The sequence below is a fragment of the Pleurodeles waltl genome, chromosome 7 (genome assembly GCF_031143425.1).
Source record: "Pleurodeles waltl isolate 20211129_DDA chromosome 7, aPleWal1.hap1.20221129, whole genome shotgun sequence".
Taxonomy (NCBI): domain Eukaryota; kingdom Metazoa; phylum Chordata; class Amphibia; order Caudata; family Salamandridae; genus Pleurodeles; species Pleurodeles waltl.
The window spans coordinates 1,346,511,314-1,346,533,918 of record NC_090446.1 but is presented as its reverse complement, the minus strand read 5'-3'; the positions used below and the strand labels follow the sequence as shown (position 1 = coordinate 1,346,533,918).

Here is a 22,605-nt window from a genome sequence, read left to right as displayed (position 1 = left end):
AACAAAGTTTACAGATCCAGAACCAGAATGATTCTCATAGCGCCACAATGGCCCCGTCAATTCTGGTACACAGATCTCCTCAACCTATCGGAAAAACCTCACAGGAGGCTGCTGTGCAGACCGGATCTTCTGAGCAGAATGGAGGGCAGGATTCTACATCCCAACCTACCCTCTCTGAGCTTAACAGCATGGCTCCTGAATTCCTGCAGTATGGGCACCTAGGGCTCTCACAGGAGTGCATGAACATCTTGAAAGAGTCCAAACGACCTTCCACGCGGCGTTCTTACGCTTTTAAGTGGAAGAGACTCTACATATGGTGCTGTCAACAAGGTCAGAATCCCATACGGGCTCAGGAGGATGTCATACTGTCCTATTTGCTTCATCTGGCAAAGTCCGGTCTGCAGGTATCATCTATTAAGGTACATTTGTCTGCCATTACAGCCTATCGCAAGTCACCTTCTCAGGAATCCTTCTTTACGAAACCTGTAGTCAAGGATTTCTTAGAAGGTTTGAAAAAAGTTTTTCCGCCCATTCGGAGACCTTCTCCTCCATGGGAACTGAACATAGTATTGTCAAAACTTATGGGCCCTCCTTTTGAACCTATACATAAGGCCTCTTTACAACACCTTACGTGGAAGACGGCTTTTTTAGTGGCCATTACTTCAGCGAGGAGGGTCTGCGAAATCCAGGCTTTGTCTTCCAAAGAACCGTACACGGTTTTTCATGACAATAGAGTGGTTCTGCGAACTCACCCATCTTTCCTTCCGAAGGTGGTGTCAGAATTCCATATCAATCAGACTATATCTTTACCGACTTTCTTTCCCAATCTGGAGACTCCGGCAGAGAAAGCATTGCACTCCTTAGACTTGAAAAGAGTGCTGAAATTTTATCTGGATAAGACAAAATCGATTAGACATTCTAACCGCTTGTTTGTAAATTATGGTCATTTGAGGACAGGAGAGGCAGCATCTAAACGAACGATATCAAGATGGATAGTTTCTTGTATTGTTAATACTTACCAGCTGGCTAATAAACAATTACTAGCTAGGCCTAAAGCGCATTCCACAAGGGGAAAAGCGGCTACTGCTGCCCTCCTTAACAATGTTCCAATATCTGAGATTTGTAAGGCTGCTACATGGAAGTCTGTGCATACGTTTACTAGACATTACTGTTTAGACTCAGATGCAAGAGCGGATGCCCAAGTGGGGCAGGCCTCTCTGAGAAATATATTTGCATAATACGTATCTATTCCTGCACTTCTATTGGACAGTCCGCAGAGTTTAGGGATGGGCTTGCTAATCTATTCAATGTTTATGACTATTGATGAGGATCCCCTGGAAGAGAAGGATAAGTTACTTACCTGTATATGCTAGTTCTCTTCCAGGGGTATCCTCATCAAAGTCATAAACAACCCACCCTCCTCCCCGGACGCACGTCTCCTAGAAGTGCAGGACAGAATGTATTTTGAATCAGTTACACAGATTGTCACCGTAAAAAAGAACTGACCTAACTGTGAACCAACTGTCACCTTTCCTTCACCCCTGAGGCATGGTGGGATACTGGAGGTGCTCAGGGTCTTAAAGGCACGGTGCCAAAGTTTTTATGATTCTCCTGTGTTAACCTGCATGCAGCCTATTGGCTAAGAATGCTCCATTGGTTTTTCAATGTAGTTTTTTTTTCTCTTTTTCTCTAGTGTTTACTGCTGCTTACTTCCCTAAGCCCAGTTTTAGGGGTTTGGGTAGATATTTATTCTCTATTGTGATTTCATAATATGAAAAAAAAAAAAACAACTTCATAGAAATAAAGCATTTTTAGCCTGTTTATGATTATAGCCTGCATTGCTGTTTTTACACATGATAATATATGTGTATTTTATATATGCTCCGGGGTCCCCGCATAAGGGCGGGAATATTCAATGTTTATGACTTTGATGAGGATACCCCTGGAAGAGAACTAGGATTTACAGGTAAGTAACTTATCCATATCCGTAATATGGGCCCCCAAGGGATTGACGTGCCTTCCCACGCACTAACGAGCCCAGTGGTTCCAGGCCGATCTGTACCTCTTACAGGTACTTGGAGCCCAGGCCTGTCTGATGAATCCCGCAGCCTCCTGTGAAAGTCTGTGGTCCGTCCAACGATCCCGGAAATCCTCCAAGCTACTAGCGAGAGATGGCCCTGAAGGACCAACGGGTGAGCTTGTCCCTCTGGACTTGACAGAATTGTCGGGTTGACCGGAAGCGCAATTGGAAGATCGCAGGAGAGCTCCAGCAGAGAGGGGAACCACACCTGTGAATGCCAAAGCGGGGTGATCAAGATCACTGTCGCCCCTTGACGACGCACCTGTGCTCTCACCCTTGGGATCAAGAGGAAGGGGGGAAAGGCATAATTCTGATCCTGACCCCAGTCCTGAAGAAAAGCGTCCACTGCCGTTGCACCGGGATCCGGGCGCCAGCTGAAGTACCGGGGTAACAGAGCATTCCATCTGGACGCAAAGAGGTCCACTGAACAGGGGCCCCACCGATCCAGAAGAGCTAGAAACACCGCTCTGTCCAGACGGCAGATGCTGGGATCCTCCAGATATCTGGAGTTCCAGTCCACCAGGGTGTTCTGGGACCCCGGGATGTATTCCGCCGTCACCGAGATTTGACGCTGGAGGCAGAAGTGCCAGAAATCCTTTGCCAACTCCGCCAGAGCACTCGAGCGAGTACCTCCCAGACGGTTTATGTACTGAACTGCCGAAATGTTGTCCATTCTCAGGAGAATGAAACAAGAGATCTGATCGCAAAAGAACCCGCTAGGAGTTCCAGACAGTTGATGTGGAGGTTGAGCTCCCGATGGGTCCAGCGTCCCCCGAAAGAGACATCCCCACAACGAGCTCCCCAGCCATAACTGCTGGCGTCCGACTCTATCACCAGATCCGGCGAGGTTCCGAAGATAGCCCTGCCGTTCCACGCCTCCATGTGGTCCAGCCACCACTGGATCTCTGTCCACGCCTCTTGGGGAAGAGCTACTAGCTCGGAGTAAGAGAGGCTGCGTCGCAGGTGATGAGCCTTGAGGTGTTGGAGGGCCCTGTAGTGGAGCGGCCCCGTGAAGATGGTCTGAATCGAAGATGAGAGGAGTCCCACCACTCTGGCCAACTGCCGTAACGAGATTCTGTCTCGTCTCAAGACCTTGGAAAACTCCTTCTTGATGTTCGTAATCTTCGAGCCCGGGAGACTGAGGGTGGCCGCCTGGGAATCGATGAGAAACCCCAGAAATGTCATGGACTGCGAGGGAAGCAGTTCCGATTTCTGCGAGTTCACTACGAACCCCAAGTCCTGGAGGAGCTGAATAGTTGTGTTCGCGTTGGATAGTAGTCGCGTGCGTGATTGATCCATCAGAAGGATGTCGTCGAGGTAAATGATCAGGCAGATCCCTCGAGACCGTAGGTACTCCACTACTAGTTTGAGCAGCTTAGTGAAGCACCACAGAGCCGACGACAGACCGAACGGGAGGTACGTAAATTGGAACACCTGATTCTTCCAGATGAACTGGAGGAACCGGCGGTGAGGAGGGAAGATTGGGACCGTAAGGTAGGCATCCTTGAGGTCCAAACGGATCATCCAATCCCCATGCAACAGGAGATCCCTGAGCATGTGGATGCCCTCCATTTTGAAATGTCAATAAACGACCCAGTCGTTGAAGGCCTTGAGATTGATGACCGGTCGGAATCCCTTGTCTTTTTTCTCCACAAGAAAAAGATTGCTCACGAAGCCTTTGGGATGAATGGTCGATAGGCAAGTTGCCTCTTTTTGCAGAAGTCCCTGAACTTCTGTGTCTCTCAAAGCCGCTTCTGACTCTGAGAATACTAAGGGACGCGGAGGGAAATCCTGAACCGGTGTCCCCCAGAACTCGATGTGGAAACCTGACACTGTCTCCAACACCCAGGCGTCTGATGTTAGTTGGGCGCACTTGTGCGCAAAATGACGCAGCCTCCCCCCGAGAATTTGAGGGGAAAAAAGGGTAACACTCACCATTGGCACCTCCGGGGGCGTTAGCTCCACCCCGGGCATTCCTTCTGTTCTTGCCCCTACCCCGGTTGGGGAAGAAGGCGCCCTGTCGGCCGTCTCTCCATCCGTTGTTCCTGGCGGGGTAGGCACTGGGGCCTTGCTGGAACGCTCAGCCGGAGGAGCGACCCCTGCCTCTTCCGGCCCCGCCAAAAACCTTCCCCGGGAAGATTTTCTTAATAGAGCTTTGCGCCTTATCCAGCGCTGAAAATGTAGCCACAAACTTGCCCAATTCCTTTACAAAAGGATCACCAAACAAGTTCCCCTGGGCAACCGCCCCAGCCTCTGAGTTGGAGAGTTCTCCTAACTTGGGATACATTTTTATTAAAAGGGACCGTCTCCTCTCCGCCGAAAGTGCACAGTTAGCATTTCCTAAAAGGCAGACCGCCCTCTGGGCCCACCCTGCCACGATATCCTTGGGCATGGGAGTGTTATTACGCTTCGCGTGTTCAGCGAGCTGAATTATCTGCGTGAGGGGTCCAAGGACATCCAATAACTTGTCCTGACACCCTCTCCAGGAACAGTCAATGCCCTTCTTGGGATCCTTAACGTATTTCCCAAAGAAAGTGCACATTTTGGGGTCTAACTCAGAGGTTGCCGCTACCCTATCCGGGAGCGTAGGGCGAGGGCATTCCGCCCGCAACCGGGCCCGGACCTCCTTTTCTAGGGGTTGGCGGATTTTGCTGGCAACTTAGTCCGCTACCTTCTTATCCGGGTGCCATTCTGAGGATCTAGGGTGATAGAGATCCTCTGGTTGAAACATTTCCGACTCGGAGTCCTCATCTCCTGGCGGGTCTGACGCATTAGAAGTTGGACGCCAAGGACGTCCAGAGTCCTGGTCCTCCTCTGAGGAGGTATCCCCCTCTGTGTCCCCCTCGACCCGCTTGGGGGACCCTTGGTCTGGATCCGGTATAAGGTGAACCACTTCACCGGTCTCTCCGAGCTCAAAACCCTCCCGGAAGGGTGGACGCTTCAGCGTGCGCGCACTCTTACGGAAGGCTTCAATAAAAATACCAAAGCCTTCCAGGTGCCCCGTGTCACGCTTACGAAGTTTCTTGGGGGCTGCCGTTCCCTTAAGGTCAGCCCCGTCCCCCCAAACGTGCCTGTCCCCTTGAAGACGTGTTCTGACAATCTGGCCACACTTTCTGTTAAGGGGCCCAAGGCCCTGCTGATGGCCTGTGTAAGCAGGAGGTCCACCTCAGGAGGAAGAGTCCGCTGAGAGGAGCCCTCCCCCGGGGACAGGGTGGGGAAATTATCGTGGTCCTGTGAGGACTGCATGAGGGACACAGAGGAGAGAAAAAATGACAGGAAACTCCCTAAAATATCCAAAGGGAAAGACCCCGCCCTCCTGTCAGATGGGATGCCTCCGAGGCAGCACGGCCTCAACGCACGATCTCGTCGCGTTAGAAGGCAAGAAATAAAATCAACCGCCAAGCGGTGTAATGCGGGGGTTGGAGGTCTAAAGTGAGTAGGGAAAACTCACCTGAAGCCCTAAAGCGTGCCTGTGAGCCGTTTGAGCGCTTACGCGGCTCAAAATGCTTAAGGAACGCTCAGGAAAAACAGAGCGCGAGAAAGAGTGCCCTCTGGTAGACCCGACACAGATTGAAAAAGAATACCGCGCTCGGGCAAAGAAATGTCTACCGCGCGTCCCGGTTGCTAAGCAGCCACAGAGAAAACAGCGCGCGCGCGGCAACCAAGTCAACCAAGCGTTTAACAAAGCAAATTCCACAAAATCAGACTTTCCGAACTCTACCGACTCAGAGACAGAGAAGGGGCACTTATCTGTATGAGTGAGCAGTGAAGAAAGAGGATGGACATCATCGTGATGGCATATTTATACGGACAGTCGGATAGCAGTGTGATTGGACATTGGTTACCATGGGGAGGTGGTCCCATGGGTATTGTAGTTGTTTTTTTGTTGAACTTTGAACCTGCTGTTAATAAAAAGTGAAGAAAGATGATGCATAATCCTCGCCTCCGGTCCTGACATAGAATTGTGAATGCAGAGTCAGATTACATACAGTTGAACAGAATTGCAAGAAAAGTAAAGGTGAATTATTGTATGAATTGTATTGAAATGACATTTTGCGAGTCATCTAATCTTTCCCTTTTGGGTGTAACTTTTCGTTTGGAACGTTTGTGGCATGTTTGGTTGTGCAGGTTTGAAAGGGTTGTTTCACCTTCGGGCAACAACAGGTTTTAGAAAAGAATAACTATCCGTGTCGTGACCTCTCCAGACTGCACAGGACATCTCTCTTCATAACATCACGGCTCTGTTTCACGAACTGGCGACCAGCACACGCTACAACCCCACCCCGGCTGCAGCAGGGCGCCCTACGTGCCAGATCACTGAGGTGGACGAGGCGGAAGAGGAAGAGGAGGAGAGGCGACCTGCAGAGGGGTCCGGGGCAGAGGGGGGCACGGAGACACGTCTGAGCAGCCCTTCGAAGCGACAGGAGACGCCAAAGGACAACGGATGCAGTGAGTACATTTCAGTGTGCAGAAACGTATCAACACGTCACAGCCGGCACTGGAACCGACTGCAGCCTGTGTGCGCCTGTCAGGGGGAGCGAGCTTCTCTGTCACTGACAAACCATCCCCAGCAGCGGGGTCCAATACACGGTCTGCGCACCTTGGGGCTTGTCCCACTAACCGCCCTTCCTCCCAAACTGACCATAATGCAATGTGTCTGCAGAGCTCCGAGGCAGGGGCCTTGCAATGTGTGCACACCTCAGTGGTCTCCTGTCACTGACAAACCATCCCCAGCACCGGAGTCTAATGCACGGTCTGCGCACCTTGGGGCTTCTCTCACTGAGAGCCCATCCTCCCAAACAGACCATAATACAGTGTGTGCACACACCTCAGTGGGGGCTCCTGTCACTAACAAACCATCCCCCGCACCGGAGTCTAATGCACGGTCTGCGCACCTTGGGGCTTCTCTCACTAAGAGCCTATCCTCCCAAACCGAGCCTAGTTATGTATCTGCACAGCTCTGAGGCAGGGGCCTTGCAATGTGTGCGCACACCTCAACGGAGGGGGGCTCCTGTCACTAACAAACCACCCCTCCGCACCGGAGTCTAATGCACGGTCTGCGCACCTTGGAGCTTCTGTCACTAAGAGCCCTTCCTTCCAAACTGACCATAATGCAGCGTGTGCGCACACCTCACTGGGGGCGGGAGCTCCTGTCACTGACAAACCATCCCCAGCAGCGGAGTCCAATGCACGGTCTGCTCACCTTGGGGCTTGTCCCAGTAACTGCCCTTCCTCCCAAACTGACCATAATGCAGTGTGTCTGCAGAGCTCCGAGGCAGGGGCCTTGCAATGTGTGCACACCTCAGTGGTCTCCTGTCACTAACAAACCATCCCCAGCTCCGGAGTCCAATGCACGGTCTGCGCACCTTGGGGCTTCTCTCACTAACCGCCCTTCCTCCCAAACTGACCATAATGCAATGTGTCTGCAGAGCTCCGAGGCATGGGCCTTGCAATGTGTGCACACCTCAGCGGAAGGGGGCTCCTGTCACTGACAAACCATCCACTGCACCGGAGTCCAATGCACGGTCTGCGCTCCTTGGGGCTTGTCCCACTAACCGCCCTTCCTCCCAAACTGTCCATAATGCAGAGGTCTTCAAACTAGGGGGCGGGCCCCCCTAGGGGGGCCTCAAGTGATCCCAGTGGGGGTGCCAAACTCTGGCCAAAAGAAATATTATACAGATAACATGTGTTTGTTTTAAGCAGAAGCATGTTATTGCAGTTTTAAAATGGTAACAGTACTTAACTGCAATGTTTATATAGGTTTAGACATATTTAAACATTGCCCTCTTTCTAAAATAATTGTGAAAACTTCTGAGGGGGGCCCAAAGATTTTTATTTTTCAACTGGGGGGGGCAGCATTAAAAAGTTTGAAGATCAGTGCCATAATGCAATGTGTCTGCAGAGCTCCGAGGCAGGGGCCTTGCAATGTGTGTGCACACCTCAGCGGAAGGGGGCTCCTGTCACTAACAAACCATCCCCTGCACCGGAGTCCAATGCACGGTCTGTGCACCTTTGGGCTTCTCTCACTAAGAGCCCTTCCTTCCAAACAGATACTAATAATGCCTGTCTGCAGATCTCAGAGGCAGGGACCTTATCTGTCCATTCCAAGTACCAGAAACTATTGCAATGTGTAGCCACATCTCAGAGGCTTGGGCTTTCTCTATCAATAACTCATAATTCCCAGTACCAAAACCTAGTGCATGTGTGCATGTCTGTGGCTGGGTTCTCCTGTCACTAACCATCCATCCTCAGTATTACAGCCTAATGTAGCGCATCTCTGAGACAGGCTCTGTCAGTAACATACCATTTCCAGCCCCAGGGATAACTGTAGCATGTCTGCACATCTCCAGGGCCGGACCTTCTCTATCAGTAACATACCATTATCAGCACCAGAGCCCACTGTAGCATGTCAGCACATCTCCGAGGCAGAGACCTCTGCCAGTAACACACCATTATCAGCCCCAGAGCCCACTGTAGCATGCCTGAACATCTCCGAGGCAGTTACCTCTATCAGTAACATACCATTCCCAGCCCCAGAGCCCACTGTAGCATGTCTGCACATCTCCGAGGCAGTTACCTCTATCAGTAACACACCATTCCCAGCCCCAGAGCCCACTGTAGCATGTCTGCACATCTCCGAGGCAGGGACCTCTGCCAGTAACACACCATTCCCAGTCCCAGAGCCCACTGTAGCATGTCTGCACATCTCCGAGGCAGGGACCTCTGCCAGTAACATACCATTCCCAGCCCCAGAGCCCACTGTAGCATGTCAGCACATCTCCGAAGCAGGGACCTTCTCTACCAGTAACATACCATTATCCAGTATTGGATCTTTCATAAATTCACATGCTTGAATCATCCCCGTCGTCGAAGTGGGAGTCCCACGGTACATAAAATAGCAATAAATAATAAATAAAATCTTTTTTTGCCATAGGCTATAATGGTGCCAGAGCTTGCTCATATAGCCCATCCATGTCCTTTTGTGAAAGGACCCAAACCTGCCTGCTGTCCAATCAGGCACCAGCACCCTCTAGAACCTTCTCCAGAGAAGCTCTCTTCCTCAGATTTTCTACCACACGTCGTGTGAAGGGAGTCTCCCTGAGCTCTGCTCAGTTTTTCTTCTACTTCAGAGATTTTCTCTCAAGAAAGCTTCAAATATGTCAGATTCTTCTAGAAAAGGCCTTTTCCGCCCTTGCAAGACCTGTGGGAAGAAAAGGCTCCATGTGGATGACCCACATAAAGACTGTTTGTACTGTCTCTACCCACAACATCAGATTAAGGACTGCAAAATATGTCGCACCTTCTCCACAAAGACCCTCCGAGACCGGGAGGGCAGGCTCCTGACATGGTTACAGGCCAAATCCTGTACTTCAGGTGAGGAGAGTGGGTCAGAGAGGCCACATAAAAGGTCCAGATCTGAGGACCTAGGCCACACAGAGAAATCCAGGAAGAGGCAGAAATCTCATCATGGGAAGGGCTTGCAGACTTCAGTCTCCTCTGAGCCTTCCTCTCCTCTTCAAAAGAAGGAGTCCTACCCTCTATCTCCTTCTTCAGAGCCTTCCACTTCTGGAAAAATGACTCTGAAAATCAGATCAACGACGACAACACCGTCGACGACCGTGACGACGACGGTACCTACATCTACCGTCTCCACTTCATCGTCGACGAGACCGTCGTCAGCGTCGACGACCTTAACATCGTCGGTGAGGGGTCCGATCCCCTCTCTCCAGACTCCATCGGCACCGTCGACGACTGCCCCGTCGACTATAACTTCAGCTACGCCATTCTCATCGGTGATATCGCCATCGACGGGGTCAAAGAAACTACCGTCGACGACACCACCACCGTCGACGACACCACCACCGTCGACGACACTACCGTCGACGAGACCATCGTCGGCGAGACCATCGTCGGCGAAACCATTGTCGGCGACGCCACCGTCGACGAGACCATCGTCGACGGAAAAATCTCTACCATCCACGGCTGCATCAACTTTCACGCCATCGACAGCAGTGATGCCTAGTAGACAGGTTGAGGCCACTCCTACCTCTTCCAGGTCTCCAGAGTTCCGAGCCATGGTCAGCATCAGAAATTTACCTACACAGGACATTTATCCAACCGACACATCTCCAAACAAGGTGTCGGCTTTACTACCCAGTCATCTTCTTGACTGGGAGGAATCGGACGAAGGTCCTTTCGGAGATGCACATAGCCCTTCGCAGCTCCGTGTCAAATACCAACATGACGATGAAGAGGATGAGTATGAACAGTATCAACCATACTACTCGCATCAGGACCAATACTATGAAACAGAGCCTCAACTCAGAGACACCGTACAAATGCCTTCCTCCTTAATCCAGGATTTACAATCCATGCTTCAGGATTATAGAAGAAGGTTTCCAGCGGAAGGTCAACCATCGGCGCCGGTCTCTACGGTGACGCCAGTTAATGCTCCTCCTCCGCCAGCTACTCCAAGATCAACATCACATTCGGTGTTAGCTGCACCCCCCAGAGATGAAGGTTCCACTTCAGGGGAAGAAGAACAAGAAGAAGGAGAAATTTCCACGCCACAACATCCTACCGAGGAATGGGATGATTACTTGGCCCCCACTCCTTCTCCACCACCTCCTCGTCCCTCTGATTCTCCGCCCGAAGACATAGGTGGTTTCCATAATCTTATGGACAGAGCCGCAGTGCGTTTCCACCTACCAACATCTGTCTCCCAATCGGAATGTTTCCTGCATGATTTCAAAGAACAATCACGGAAGTCGGTACGGTCCATTCCAATTATTGATTACATATGGAGCGAGGGCACAAAAATTATGCAGAATCCGGCTACGGTTCCTCCAGTTCCACAAAAACTGGATAAAAAATATAAGGCAACCCAAGATTCTCCTGCATGCCTTACTGGACATCCAAAGCCTGATTCGGTCATCTCACAGGCTGCTCAAAGACGCTCCAAAAATCCATCAACGCCTATCTCTACTCCTCCAGACAGGGAAGGTGGCAGACTGGATAATATAGGTAAGAGATTCTCCTCCATGTCTGCAATCACTGTCAGGGCAGCAACTTCATTAGCAATTTTAGGCCGATATGATCGTCAAATGTGGTCCGACATGCAACCTTTCCTGGACCTCATCCCAGAAAATAAGCAAGAAGAGGCACGAAAGATCCTACAGGAAGGTGAGCATGCGTCGGAAGAGATTATTGACTGCGCTCTGGACATAGCCTCTACTGGTTTCCGACAACTAGCGGGTGCCGCTGTCTTACGACGACAAGGTTGGCTCAAGGCCACATCTTTCAGACCAGAAGTGCAGTCCCGAATTCTAGACATGCCTTACGATGGGAAATCTTTATTTGGCAAACATGTGGATGACGCACTTCAAACCATCAAGACGGACACAGACACGGCCAAGTCCCTGGGTACCCTGCAGTACAGGAAGCAGCCCTTTTCGAGGGGCTAGAGGGAGAGGTTTCACCTCATTTCGAGGTTCCTTTCATAGACAATACCAGCAATCCCAGTACAGGCCTTCATACCACCAGCAGTACAGGTAATCATCGACTGCCTCCTATACCAGACAAGGAGGGAAACGAAGGCAGGGTTCACAATCCAGAGATCAACCCAGAAAGCAATGATCTTCCACAGGCACCGGCTATGCTCCCTCAATGCCCGCAACATCAGCAAATAGGAGCAAACATTTCCAACTTCATCCAACAGTGGAAGAAGATAACATCAGACAAGTGGGTGCTGGATATAGTGACAAGAGGTCATACCCTGGAGTTCATACAAAAGCCACCGCTTCACCCACCAACATCAGGCAGCTCTCTCCACCTTCGTCTGCTTCAAGCGGAAGTCTTCAGCCGTCTGGCCAAAGGGGCTATAGAGACAGTTCCTCTGCAACAACGGGGTCTCGGACTCTACTCCTGTTTTTTCCTCATAAGGAAGAAGTCAGGAGAGTGGCGTCCTATATTAGACCTCAGGAAACTCAACAAGTTCCTTCGGAAACAATCCTTCAGGATGATCACACTGTCAGATATCTTGCACCTCTTGAATCCTGGAGATTTTATGACAACCTTAGATCTCCAGGACGCCTACTTCCACGTTTCAATACACCAAAAACATCGCAAATATTTTACAGTAGCCGGTGCCCATTATCAATTCAGAGTCCTGCCATTTGGCCTCAGATCAGCTCCGAGAATCTTCACGAAATGCCTTGCCCCAGTCGCAGCATCCCTCAGAAGCAAGGGTTTCCAGGTGTTCCCTTACCTGGACGACTGGCTCATAAAAGCTCCGTCATCTCTACTAGCCTCAAAAGCCACAGATGCCTGCATAAGACTATTCAACAGTTTGGGTCTAACAGTGAACCTACAAAAGTCAGTCGTATTTCCCGCGCGCAGGAGAGTTTTCCTGGGAGCAGAATTGGACACTATCCAAAACAAGGCATATCTTACCCTAGCAAGGCAGCAGAAGCTGACCCAATTGGCTCTCACAATCTCCGCAAGAAAGTTTGTTTCAGTACGACTATTCAAATCGCTTCTGGGCATGATTTCCTCAGCCATAGTCCTAGTACCGCTGGCAAGACTCAAAATGAGACCTCTACAAGAAGAACTACAACTTCAATGGATCCAATCACAAGGATCCTTCGACGACTTAATAACCATCACACTAAGGATTCGGCAAATGTTAGAATGGTGGTGTCACATCGACCACCTCTCCCACGGTCTAACCTTTCTGGCACCAATTGCAGATTTCGTTATCACCACGGACGCCTCCTTGGAAGGATGGGGAGGCCACTTACAGGACATGCGCATTCAAGGCAGATGGTCCAAGCTCCAAAAAGAGATGCACATAAATCTGTTAGAACTGAAGGCGATTCATCTTACGCTCAAAGCTTTTCTGCCACGCATCGCAGGATCATCAGTGTTAGTCAGAACAGACAACACAACAAGCATGTTCTACATCAACAAACAGGGAGGAACAAGATCCCTCTCCCTCTCAAGGGAAGCGCAGTCTCTCTGGAACTGGCTCACACGGAACAACGTCCGCCTCAGGGAAGAGCACCTAGCGGGTGTCAACAATGCTCTAGCGGACTCTCTCAGCAGGACAGACGACAACTGTCACGAGTGGGAACTCAACCAGACCATACTCGACAGCATTTTTCAACTATGGGGTCGGCCGATCCTAGACCTGTTCGCCACCAATCTGAACGCCAAATGCCAGTTTTACGCCAGTCGATACCCGCTCCCGGGGTCGTGGGGAAATGCTCTTTTGATAAGATGGTCCGGGATCTTTGCATACGCTTTTCCCCCCATTCCACTGATTCCCAGACTCCTCAGGAAAATGAAGACCGAATGCTGCAAGATCATTCTCATAGCCCCCAAGTGGCCGAGGCAGTACTGGTACACGGAGCTCCTCCTCCGGTCAATAGCCAATCCAGTCCGTCTCCCTTGCAACCACAATCTTCTGTCGAAGAATCAGGGTCTCATCTTACATCCCGACCCAACTTCACTGCACTTGCATGCTTGGCTCCTGAGTTCAGAGAGTTCCAAGATATGAACATCGACCAAGAATGTAGGCTCATATTATCTAAAGCACGAGCAGAGAGCACGAACAAGACATACAAATTAAAATGGAAAAGGTTCTGTGTTTGGTGTTCTCAGAACAATTTTCACCCATTTCAAATCAATCCTGAGCAAATTCTTCCTTACCTGCTCTCCCTTTCCAAAGCTGGTCTTTCCTATGCATCAGTCAAGATTCACCTAGCAGCTATAGCCTCTTACAGACGATCGGCTAACATGCCGTCTATTGGTTCAACCAGGGTAATCAAACAGTTTATGAAAGGGCTGTTCCGCACCTTTCCTCCGGTACGCTTACCTCCGCCAGAGTGGCACCTTAATATTGTTCTCTCCCAACTCATGAAAGCCCCTTTTGAACCCATCCATAGAGCTGAACTCAAGTACATCACCTGGAAAGTATCAACCTTGCTCGCTCTCACCTCTACCAGAAGAGTCAGTGATATACAGGCGTTCACTACCAAAGAACCTTTTTTAGTTTTTTCTGAGGATTTCGTTATGCTCCGAACCAATCCCAAATATATTCCCAAGGTTCCATCTTCGTTCCACCTCAATGAGCCCGTTATTCTACGAACCTTTTTTCCAAACCCTACTACGATAGCAGAGAGAACTCTCCATTCTTTGGACATTAAACAGTGCCTAAAATTTTACCTGCAAAGTACCAAGCACATCAGGAAATCAGACCAACTCATAGTTTCTTATTCTCTGGGACGTCAGGGAACAGGAGTAACCAAGGCCACTATAGCCCGATGGATTTCTTCCAAATCCAATTTTGTCACACCAAGGCAGGAAAACCCTTGACTAGGCGCCCGAGAGCCCACTCCACAAGAGCAGTCTCCACATCGGCTGCTTTGTTTCAAGGTATTGCCCTTGAAAAAATTTGCCAGGCTGCGACATGGAAAACTACGCATTCTTTTACGCAGCACTATTGTTTGGAGTCATCACAAAGTGCAGACTCTCTAGTAGGACAAGCTGTGCTACGCCATCTCTTTCATTAAGGTGAGACCTTTCCTTAGTTATAGTCATATGGTTTGAGATGCATATAACCATGTTTCTATTATGCTTCCATGTGAATATGTAAAGTGTATGTATGTACTTATGAATGTGTATACACGTACTTAAAGTATCTGTATTCCTTCGTAACTCACGGTCAGAAATGTATGAGTTTTCTATGACTGTTATTATTATTATTATTATGATTATTATTATTTATATTTGAGATAGAGGGTCTTCATGATCGCACCCTCCACCCACGCTGGATACAATGTTTATCAACCATACTGCTGTCTATTCAGATTCAAGCATGTGAATTTATGAAAGATCCAATACTGGATAAGAAAACAAGTTACTTACCTGTAACTACAGTTATCCAGTATTGGTATCTTTCATAAATTCACATGCGACCCACCCGCCTCCCCTTTGATGCTCGCATTTCCTCTCAGATTTTAATTTTTCACTCTCGTGCTGGAAAATCTGAGGAAGAGAGCTTCTCTGGAGAAGGTTCTAGAGGGTGCTGGTGCCTGATTGGACAGCAGGCAGGTTTGGGTCCTTTCACAAAAGGACATGGATGGGCTATATGAGCAAGCTCTGGCTCCATTATAGCCTATGGCAAAAAAAAAAAATATTTATTATTTATTGCTATTTTATGTACCGTGGGACTCCCACTTCGACGACGGGGATGATTCAAGCATGTGAATTTATGAAAGATACCAATACTGGATAACTGTAGTTACAGGTAAGTTCTTATCAGCCCCAGAGCCCACTGTAGCATGCCTGCACATCTCCGAGACAGGGACCGTCTCTCAGTAACATACCATTATCAGCCCCAGAGCCCACTGTAGCATGTCTGCACATCTCCGAGGCAGGGACCTCTGTCAGTAACATACCATTATCAGCACCAGAGCCCACTGTAGCATGTCAGCACATCTCCGAGGCAGGGACCTCTGTCAGCAACATACCATTCCCAGCCCCAGAGCCCACTGCAGCATGTCTGCACATCTCCGAGGCAGAGACATCTGCCAGTAACATATCATTCCCAGCCCCAAAGCCCACTGAGGCATGTCAGCACATCTCCGAGGCAGGGACCTTCTCTACCAGTAACACACCAGTATCAGCCCCAGAGCCCACTGTAGCATGCCTGCACATCTCTGAGACAGGGACCTTCTCTACCAGTAACATACCATTATCAGCCCCAGAGCCCACTGTAGCATGTCTGCACATCTCCGAGGCAGATACCTCTGCCAGCAACATACCATTCCCAGCCCCAGAGCCCACTGCAGCATGTCTGCACATCTCCGAGGCAGAGACATCTGCCAGTAACATATCATTCCCAGCCCCAAAGCCCACTGTAGCATGTCTGCACATCTCCGAGGCAGGGACCTTCTCTACCAGTAACACACCAGTATCAGCCCCAGAGCCCACGGTAGCATGCCTGCACATCTCTGAGACAGGGACCGTCTATCAGTAACATACCATTATCAGCCCCAGAGCCCACTGCAGCATGTCTGCACATCTCCGAGTGTAGGAAAGTACCATCTTGCCTAGCATGTTACCCCCATTTTTCACTGTATATATGTTGTTTTAGTTGTATGTGTCACTGGGACCCTGCCAGCCAGGGCCCCAGTGCTCATAAGTGTGCCTGAATGTGTTACCTGTGTTATGACTAACTGTCTCACTGAGGCTCTGCTAATCAGAACCTCAGTGGTTATGCTCTCTCATTTCTTTCAAATTGTCACTAACAGGCTAGTGACCAATTTTTCCAATTTACATTGGCTTACTGGAACACCCTTATAATTCCCTAGTATATGGTACTGAGGTACCCAGGGTATTGGGGTTCCAGGAGATCCCTATGGGCTGCAGCATTTCTTTTGCCACCCATAGGGAGCTCTGACAATTCTTACACAGGCCTGCCACTGCAGCCTGAGTGAAATAACGTCCACGTTATTTCACAGCCATTTTACACTGCACTTAAGTAACTTATAAGTCACCTATATGTCTAACCTTTACCTGGTAAAGGTTGGGTGCTAAGTTACTTAGTGTGTGGGCACCCTGGCACTAGCCAAGGTGCCCCCACATTGTTCAGGGCCAATTCCCCGGACTTTGTGAGTGCGGGGACACCATTACATGCGTGCACTACATATAGGTCACTACATATAGGTCACAATGGTAACTCCGAATATGGCCATGTAACATGTCTAAGATCATGGAATTGCCCCCTCTATGCCATCCTGGCATTGTTGGTGCAATCCCATGATCCCACGGGTCTCTAGCACAGACCCTGGCACTGCCAAACTGCCTTTCCCGGGGTTTCACTGCAGCTGCTGCTGCTGCCAACCCCTCAGACAGGTTTCTGCCCTCCTGGGGTCCAGCCAGGCTTGGCCCAGGATGGCAGAACAAAGGACTTCCTCTGAGAGAGGGTGTTACACCCTCTCCCTTTGGAAAATGGTGTGAAGGCAGGGGAGGAGTAGCCTCGCCCAGCCTCTGGAAATGCTTTCATGGGCACACATGGTGCCCATTTCTGCATAAGCCAGTCTACACCGGTTCAGGGACCCCTCAGCCCTGCTCTGGCGCGAAACTGGACAAAGGAAAGGGGAGTGACCACTCCCCTGACCTGCACCTCCCCTGGGAGGTGCCCAGAGCTCCTCCAGTGTGCTCAAGACCTCTGCCATCTTGGAAACAGAGGTGCTGCTGGCACACTGGACTGCTCTTAGTGGCCAGTGCCAGCAGGTGACGTCAGAGACTACTTCTGATAGGCTCCTTCAGGTGTTGCTAGCCTATCCTCTCTCCTAGGTAGCCAAACCCTCTTTTCTGGCTATTTAGGGTCTCTGTCTTTGGGGATTCTTTAGATAACGAATGCAAGAGCTCATCCGAGTTCCTCTGCATCTCTCTCTTCACCTTCTGCCAAGGAATCGACTGCTGACCACGCTGGAAGCCTGCAAAACTGCAACAAAGTAGCAAAGACGACTACTGCAACTCTGTAACGCTGATCCTGCCGCCTTCTCGACTGCTTTCCTGGTGGTGTATGCTGTGGGGGTAGTCTGCCTCCTCTCTGCACTAGAAGCTCCGAAGAAATCTCCTGTGGGTAGACGGAATCATCCCCCTGCAACCGCAGGCACCAAAGAACTGCATCACCGGTACCCTGGGTCTCCTCTCAGCACGACGAGCGAGGTCCCTTGAATCCAGCAACTCAGTCCAAGTGACTCCCACAGTCCAGTGACTCTTCAGTCCAAGTTTGGTGGAGGTAAGTCCTTGCCTCCCCACGCCAGACTGCATTGCTGGGAACCGCAACATTTGCAGCTACTCCGGCCTCCGTGCACTTCCGGCGGAAATCCTTTGTGCACAGTCCAGCCTGGGTCCACGGCACTCTAACCTGCATTGCACGACCTCCTAAGTTGTCCTCCGGCGACGTGGGACTCCTTTGTGCAACTTCGGGTGAGCACTGTTTCTCTCCACTTCATAGTGCCTGTTCCGGCACTTCTGCTGGTGCTGCCTGCTTCTGAGAGGGCTCCTTGTCTTGCTCGACGCCCCATCTGTCCCCAGACGCAATTGGCGACATCCTGGTCCCTCCTGGGCCACAGCAGCATCCAAAACCCCTAACCGCACAATTTGCAGCTAGCGAGGCTTGTTGGCGGTCTTTCTTCAGGAAAACACTTCTGCACGACTCTCCACGGCGTGAGGGATCCGTCCTCCAAAGGGGAAGTTCCTAGCCCTTGTCGTTCCTGCAGAATCTTCAGCTTCTACTGTCCAGTAGCAGCTTCTTTGCACCCACAGCTGGCATTTCCTGGGCATCTGCCCATCTCCGACTTGCTTGTGACTTTTGGACTTGGTCCCCTGTTCCACAGGTACCCTCGTTTGGAAATCCATCGTTGTTGCATTGCTGATTTGTGTCTTTCCTGCAGAATTCCCCTATCACGACTTCTATGTCCTTTGGGGAACTTTAGTGCACTTTGCACTCACTTTTCAGGGTCTTGGGGTGGGCTATTTTTCTAACCCTAACTGTTTTCTTACAGTCCCAGCGACCCTCTACAAGGTCACATAGGTTTGGGGTCCATTCGTGGTTCGCATTCCACTTTTGGAGTATATGGTTTGTGTTGGCCCTAGCACTATGTGTCCCCATTGCATCCTATTGTAACTATACATTGTTTGCACTGTTTTATAAGACTATTACTGCATATTTTGGTATTGTGTACTTATATCTTGTGTATATTTGCTATCCTCCTACTGAGGGTACTCACTGAGATACTTTTGGCATATTGTCATAAAAATAAAGTACCTTTATTTTTAGTATATCTGTGTATTGTGTTTTCTTATGATATTGTGCATATGACACTAGTGGTACTGTAGGAGCTTCACTCGTCTCCTAGTTCAGCCTAAGCTGCTCTGCTAAGCTACCGTTATCTATCAGCCTAAGCTGCTAGACACCCTATACACTAATAAGGGATAACTGGGCCTGGTGCAAAGTGTAAGTACCCCTAGGTACTCACTACAAGCCAGTCCAGCCTCCTACATTGGTGGCAGCGGTGGGATAAGTGCTCTGTAACTACTTACCACTTTTGTCATTGTACTTTTCATAAGAGAAAAATATACAAAACAAGTTCAGTGTATGTACACCTAACCAAAAAGTTTTGCATTTCTTTTCTCACTTCTTTTCTAAAGTGCTGAAAAGTACTTCTAAACTTTCAAAAAGTTCTTAAAAAGTTTAAAAAGTTGTTTTTCTGTCTTTCTAAAAGTTCTGAAAAACTTTTGTCCTTTTTCTATCACTTAAAAACTTTCTAAAAATGTCTGGCACAGGCCAAACTGTTGATCTGTCCAAACTTGCTTATGATAACCTTAGCTGGAAAGAAGCAAGGAGTCTCTGCATAGAAAGAGGTTTAAGTGTAAGGAAGAATCCTTCTAGAGAACTGTTAGTGAATATTCTTGTTGAACAGGATAAGGCCACAGCTGGCACTCCTGTTGAAAAGTTAGCTGATGGTTCCCACTCTGACTCTGGGGCTCCCCTAGCTAAAGAAGTGGGAGGGAAACTTCCAAGCCTGCCCCCTAGCAGACAACCTAGCATAGTTGGAACTGATGTTGAGCCACATCATACAGATAGTGTGGTCTCACATCACAGTAAGAGTATTCCTTCTCATCATAGTAGAAGTGCTGTTTCTTTGAGCCAAGCTGTTAGGGTGCCTTCTGTTAGGGACAGGTCTCCTTCTGTCCTTTCTCATCATACTTCTGTTTCTAGACATGTCCCTCCCACCCACCCTGATGACAGATTGTTAGAAAGGGAGCTCAATAGATTGAGAGTGGAACAAACCAGACTGAAGCTCAAGAAGCAACAGCTGGATTTGGATAGACAGTCCTTAGAAGTAGAGAAAGAAAGACAGAAGTTGGGTTTAGAAACCCATGGTGGCAGCAGCAGTATTCCCAATAGTCATCCTGCAAAAGAGCATGACTCTAGGAATCTGCACAAGATAGTTCCCCCTTATAAGGAGGGGGATGACATTAACAAGTGGTTTGCTGCACTTGAGAGGGCCTGTGCTGTACAGGATGTCCCTCAAAGGCAGTGGGCTGCTATCCTATGGCTATCATTTAGTGGAAAGGGTAGGGATAGGCTCCTTACTGTAAAAGAAAGTGAAGCCAATGATTACAAAGTTCTTAAGAATGCACTCCTGGATGGTTATGGCTTAACCACTGAACAGTACAGGATGAAGTTCAGAGAGACCAAAAAGGAGTCTTCACAAGACTGGGTTGATTTTGTTGACCATTCAGTGAAGGCCTTGGAAGGGTGGTTACATGGCAGTAAAGTTTCTGATTATGAAAGCCTGTATAACTTGATCCTGAGAGAGCATATACTTAATATCTGTGTGCCTGATTTGTTGCACCAGTACCTGGTGGACTCTGATCTGACTTCTCCCCAAGAATTGGGAAATAAGGCAGACAAATGGGTCAGAACAAGGGTGAACAGAAAGGTTCATACAGGGGGTGACAAAGATGGCAACAAGATGAAGGATGGTAAGTCTTCTGACAAGGGTGGGGACAAATCTAAAAATGAGTCTTCATCAGGCCCACAAAAACACTCTGGTGGGGGTGGTGGGCCCAAATCCTCTTCTAATCAAAACAAAGAAAAGAAACCATGGTGCTATTTATGTAAAATAAAAGGCCATTGGACAACAGATCCCAGTTGTCCAAAGAAAAGCACCAAGCCTCCTACCACTACAACCCCTACTGCTACACCTAGTGTCCCTACTAATAGCAGTGGTGGTGGGAGCAAACCTACTAATAGCCAATCCAAGGGAGTAGCTGGGCTCACTTTTGGTAACTTAGTTGGGGTTGGTCTTGTTAGGGAGACCACAGAGGCTGTGTTAGTCTCTGAGGGGGCTATTGATTTAGCCACCTTAGTTGCTTGTCCCCTTAACATGGATAAGTACAAGCAACTACCCCTAATAAATGGTGTTGAGGTTCAGGCCTACAGGGACACTGGTGCCAGTGTTACAATGGTAATAGAGAAACTGGTCTACCCTGAACAACACCTACTTGGTCACCAGTACCAAGTAACCGATGCTCACAACAACACACTTAGCCACCCCATGGCTGTTGTAAATCTCAACTGGGGGGGGGGGGTTACTGGTCCAAAGAAAGTTGTGGTAGCCTCAGATTTACCTGTAGACTGTCTACTAGGAAATGATTTGGAGACATCAGCTTGGTCAGATGTGGAGTTGGAGGCCCATGCAGCAATGCTGGGCATCCCAGGGCATATTTTTGCTTTAACCAGGGCTCAGGCCAAAAAGCAAAAAGGACAGGGTGACTTGGATCCTGGAACAATGGACCAAGTGCTCCCTAAAGCTAGGGCTAGTAGAAGTAAAGCACTACCTACTATCCCTCCCTCTACAGTGGATTCTACTTCTGAGGATGAAGAATTTCCACCCTGTGCAGAACCTACACCAGAGGAGCTGGAAGCAGACACTGCTGAGCTTTTGGGTGAAGGGGGGCCTGCCAGGGATGAGCTGAGTGTGGCACAGCAAACCTGTCCCACACTAGAGGGTCTAAGACAGCAAGCTGTCAAACAAGCTAATGGGGATGTCAGTGACTCTCACAGAGTTTACTGGGAGGACAACCTCTTGTACACTGAAGCAAGGGATCCTAAACCTGGAACTGCCAGGAGGTTAGTGATTCCCCAGGAGTACAGACAGTTCCTCCTAACTCTAGCCCACAACATTCCCCTAGCTGGACATTTGGGACAAATGAAAACTTGGGACAGACTTGTTCCCTTGTTTCATTGGCCTAGAATGTCAGAGGACACAAAATAATTTTGCAAGTCCTGTGAAACCTGTCAAGCCAGTGGCAAGACAGGTGGCACTCCAAAGGCACCCCTTATTCCACTGCCTGTGGTTGGGGTTCCCTTTGAAAGGGTAGGGGTTGACATAGTTGGCCCCCTTGACCCTCCTACTGCTTCAGGCAATAGGTTTATCTTGGTGGTAGTGGACCATGCCACAAGATATCCTGAAGCTATTCCGCTAAGGACCACTACAGCACCTGCAGTGGCAAAGGCCCTCCTGGGAATATTTTCCAGGGTGGGCTTCCCAAAAGAGGTGGTATCAGACAGGGGAAGCAATTTCATGTCTGCTTACTTAAAGGCCATGTGGAAGGAGTGTGGTGTGACATACAAGTTCACTACACCCTATCATCCACAAACAAATGGACTGGTGGAGAGATTTAACAAAACTCTCAAAGGCATGATTATGGGACTCCCTGAAAAACTCCGCAGGAGATGGGATATCCTTTTACCATGCCTCCTTTTTGCCTACACGGAGGTACCCCAGAAAGGAGTGGGCTTCAGCCCCTTTGAACTCCTCTTTGGACACCCTGTGAGGGGTCCACTAACACTTGTCAAGGAGGGTTGGGAACAACCTTTAAAAGCTCCAAAGCAAGATATAGTGGATTATGTACTTGGCCTCAGATCAAGGATG

General features: G+C 49.4%; 1 protein-coding gene across 3 annotated transcripts in view; it reads left to right on the top strand.

Annotated features, from left to right (window-relative positions):
• The window catches only part of DNAAF3 (dynein axonemal assembly factor 3), a 165,376-nt gene that overhangs the window by 121,117 nt on the left and 21,654 nt on the right, over nt 1–22,605 (top strand). For all 3 annotated transcript variants that reach the window (XM_069200750.1, XM_069200751.1, XM_069200752.1), the window contains one exon: nt 6,286–6,529. In XM_069200750.1, coding sequence (XP_069056851.1) covers nt 6,286–6,529 — 244 coding nt within the window. The remainder of the gene's footprint in view (nt 1–6,285; nt 6,530–22,605) is intronic.